Below are 4,634 nucleotides of genomic sequence, written 5' to 3'. Positions count from 1 at the left end.
TCAATATTTAATTATAAATTACACTTGTCATTCTTTAATTGGTTTATTGACACATCACCAGCAAGTGTAACTCACGCATATGATTTGCTCCATTGGAATGTTTACTTGATACACTTAATAGTCATTTGAAGTGTCTAAATGGTAAATGGGTCAATTGAGGTGTCCATCTGACCGTTGAGCACAACTTCAAGGGGCTGTTTATGTATTTCGCCTTTTTAAAATTTAGAATTTCAATTTACTCATTTTCGAATTTAGACTTATTATTATTTTTTAATTTTTCGTGGAGTACAACAGAAATGTAGTTAGTTACCTTGAGAACGTACGTGCTCATCAAAGTAATTGTCAAAACATTGATGAAGTAAATTGCAAGAAAATAAGTTTTGGAAAGCCGTTGTTGAATAGATTTAGGAAACAAAGGTTTTATTTTTAAGTTTTCACAAGAGCACCCTAATTAATTTCTTGGCGAATAATTAACCCATTATGGAAACAAACAAAAATGAAGGCATAATCCATATATTAGTAGGATTCTAAATTACTTTGGGCATGCATTATATATATATAAGTAAGAACGTCTCTAATGATCATATTAAGTGGCTAGAGAAGCTGTCGTCTACTTTTATTAATAGTGTTAGGGTTACGTACTAAAGATCAGAAAGAAGTTACTCAAATAATTAAAGCTTGCATTCCTCCTTGATTTATTCTCATTGCTAGGGTTAAGAATAGGTTTATATAGCTAGGGTGAAAATAGACAGAGAAGGAAAAGTTATCAAGAATCAAGAATGTATTGGAAAAAGATGAAAGCGTTGGGTGTCGGTTCTTATGGAACTGTGTTTCTTGCCGCACCAAAAGATGGTTCGTCTACTTTTGTGGCAGTGAAATCTGCAGAAGTGAAGGATTCGTCTTCGCTTTCAATGGAAGGAAGAATACTGGATGCGCTGAAAGGGTCGCCATATGTAGTTCAGTGCTTTGGAGAAGATGTAAGTGTCGAAAACGGTAAACATACTTATAACCTCTTGCTCGAATATGCCGTTGGTGGCACTTTGCACGATTTGATTAATATCTACTCTAAAGCTAACACGATGGTTGAAGAATCAGAGGTTCCATACTATGCTTTTCAGCTTTTGACTGGGATTTCTCATGTTCATCGTAAGGGTTTCATTCACTGCGATCTGAAACCGAGTAATATACTTGTTTTTCCTAGTGTTGATGACGAATATGATAGTATTGTGGATGTGCGCTTGAAGTTGGCTGATTTTGGGTTGTCTTTGAGAACGGTAGAAAACGAAACACATACCTACTGGGATAGAGGCTCCAAGAAGTGTTGTCATCATAGAGGGACTCTGCTTTATGCTTCCCCAGAATCTGTAGCTCATGGGATTCATGGTAAAGCCGTTGATATTTGGGCACTTGGTTGCATTGTTGTAGAGATGATCACAGGGAGACGGTTATGGTTGTGCCATAAAAATAGTGACGATTTGGACTTCAAGATTACACATGAAGAACCTGTGATTCCGAGTAATGCTTCTAATATATGCAAGGACTTCCTGGTCAAGTGTTTTGAAAAAGATCATAATTGGAGATGGACTGCAGATATGCTGCTTAATCATCCATTCATTAAGAATGTTATGTCCGGTAAATATCATCCAGAAGATCATGAGCTGATGAGTAATAAAGTTATCATTAACCCTTTTAGTCATTGCGAAAGCTGGGTTTCTAAGCGGCATTTGTTTTCAACGTGCTTTCATTTGCCTTCAAGTGATAACTTGAGATCAAGATATGCTATTTTTCCAGCAGAGAATGCACAATGTCGATTTTCAGAAGCTCCTAATTACTCTCTTCCTCTGTGTTAGAAGAAGACCAGCTTGAAGTTGGAATAATCTCAAATCCATTATGTAGGGAGCTAATATGCAACAGTGTAATTTCTCTTTCATGTAGAAGAACTAAGTAGGACACTGAGCATATGGTAGTTGGCTTTTCTATTTTGGCATAAAAATTTGTAAATGTAGTTTTGTTGTTGATCTCATTAAAGCAATTAATGAGAATTATTTTGACGCAGCATGTAATCCTGTGTTATTTGAACCATCTGTATAATTCATAAACTTCTTCTAAATTTTTTAATTAGTACAAATAATATTAATATGTAAAGATAGTGCCAAAACTGATAGCCTGTGATGACTTACTTGTTTTTAAAATGAATTCTGTGTTTCGAAGCCTTAGATACCTCTTCTAGCATCACCTCAATTTGCATGTGCAGTCCGGGCGCGTAGCCGGAAAGCCTATATGTGAAAATCTGTGAAAAATTATAAATTTTGACTATAAAATGAATTAATTTTACTTCGGTCAACGTTTTGGGTAAACGGATCCGAACCCGTAATTTGACGATCCCAGAGGGTCCGTAGGAAAATATGGGACTTGGACGTATACCTGGAATCGAATTCCGAGGTCCCAAGCATGAGAAATGAATTTTTGAAAGAAATTATTTTCTGAAAAATATAAAGGTTTTTGAAAGTGAAATGTTATATGAAACCTGAGGTATCGGGCCCGTATTCTGGTTTCGTAGTCCGGTACAGGTTCAATATGATTTATATGTGTTGTCGGTAAAGTTTGGTAAGAAACGGAATCCATTTGACGTGATTCGGACCTTAAATGCAAAATTTGATGTTTAAGAAGTTTTGAGAAATTTCATTGATCTTGAGGTTTAATTCGATGTTGATGATGTTATTTTGGTGATTTGATTGCACGAATAAGTCTGTAGGATATTTTTGGAGGTTGTGTGTATATTTGGTTTGGAGCCCCGAGGGCTCGGGTGAGTTTTGGATAGGCCACGGAGTGTATTTTGGACTTGGTAAATTGCAGGTTTTCAGCAAATGTGCACAGGTCTGCAGGCTTCGCAAATGCGAGACCTCCATCGCAAATGCAAAAATAGGACTTAGGCCAGCTTGATCGCAAATGCGACCACTTGGCTCGCAAATGCGGAAGGTCAGTCGCAAATGCGACGCCTGCTTCGCAAATGCGAAGTTTCTCATTTGACGCCTGGGGTCGCAAATGTTACCCTGTCTTCGCAATTCCCATAATAGCAGAGGTCGGGGTTCGCACAGTTTGCAAGTCCCATATCTCAGACCTGCAACTTTTATACTTAGACGAATTTCAACCTATTTTCACATCTTTTCAAAATACAAACTCCCTAGGGCGATTTTTCAAGAACAACTCTTCTTCCAAATCGATTGTAAGTTAATTTTAACTCATTCCTTCAATCATTAACATCTTCTAACATGATTTCAACTTCAAATCAATGATTTTCATGGGGAAAATTGGGTGTTTTGGGTAGAACCTAGGTTTTTCAAAAATTGGAGATTTGGACCTCGATTTGAGGTCCGATTTCAAAACAAATTATATATTTTGGTTCGTGGGGGAATGGGTGATCGGATTTTGGTTCGATCCTCGGGTTTTGACCATGTGAGCCCGAGGGCGATTTTTGACTTTTTGGGTAAAACATTGGAAAATTCATTTTCATGCATTCGAATTGATTCATTTAGCGTTTATTGATGTAATTAAGTAACTTATGACTAGATACGAGCGAATTGGTGGTGGAATCGAGGGGTAAAGCGATAATTGAGACGTGAATTGTGTTCGTGGCATCGAGGTAAGTGTTTGGTCTAACCTTAGCTTGAGGATTAAGAGTTGAGTCCTATTTGCTATGTGGTAATTGTTGAGTACGACGTATAAGCATGGTGACGAGTATCTATACGTTGGTGTATAGCATGCCCGTGGGCGTTATATTATGATTATCATGACTTTGTTGTATCTTTCATGTCGTAGTGATGGTTTCTATATGTTGTGTAAAGTTTGTGGAAGGAATTGTGACTTATGAACATTGAGGAGCGTTGGCTCAAGTTGTGTAACGAATTGTGAAAGTGTAAATGATAGTTGAATCTCTAGAGCATTGGCTCAAGTTATGAAGTGAATTGTGAAGTAAAAGTGAGAAAGGGAAGAGGTTATTATGTTGTCACCCTTGCCGGGCTATTGTTGATTTATTAGTTATCTCCTTTGCCGGGATGTTGAGGATTATTGATGTTGTTCCCTTGCCGGGACTAAATTGTTGAATTGTTGTTCCATTGCCGGAATTCTTGTTATAATATCATTTATTCCCTTGCCCTATTATTTGTGATTGTTGTTTGGGTGAGGAAGAGTGTTAAAGCACGAAGGGTGATTCCGTGTATTGTTTTGTGAGGAAAGAGTATAAATCACGAAGGGTGATGCCGTGTATGATTGTAAGGAAAGAGTGTAAAGCACGAAGGGTGATGTCGTCCCGCACGATGTACCATTCCGTGCCGATTGTATTGATTATATGGTGAGGAAAGAGAGTGAAAGCACGAAGGCTGATGTCGTGCACATTTTCATTATATGATTGCTTTGGTGAGGACGAGAGTAAAAGCACGAAGGGTTATGCCGTGCATTTGTTGATTTCTGGTTCTTGTTGATATCCGAGATGTATTGGTTCTTTCACTTACTTGTTGTCTTTCTATTTGGAATTGATATCTCCCCTGTAGCATGCTACCCCTCCCATACTTGACTTTTTTATTTCTGTACTTCTTTTCCGCTGTATATAGTTGAATTGCACAGGTTTATTTGGT

At 37.6% G+C, this 4,634-nt stretch overlaps 1 protein-coding gene across 1 annotated transcript; it reads left to right on the top strand.

Moving 5' to 3' along the window:
* On the top strand, positions 795–1,850 carry LOC109216610 (protein kinase byr2-like). Its single transcript, XM_019380783.1, has one exon. It carries the CDS (start codon positions 795–797, stop codon positions 1,848–1,850), a length of 1,056 nt encoding a protein of 351 aa, XP_019236328.1.

The sequence above is a fragment of the Nicotiana attenuata genome, chromosome 2 (genome assembly GCF_001879085.1).
Source record: "Nicotiana attenuata strain UT chromosome 2, NIATTr2, whole genome shotgun sequence".
Classification (NCBI taxonomy): domain Eukaryota; kingdom Viridiplantae; phylum Streptophyta; class Magnoliopsida; order Solanales; family Solanaceae; genus Nicotiana; species Nicotiana attenuata.
This window is presented reverse-complemented; position numbering and strand designations above follow the sequence as displayed.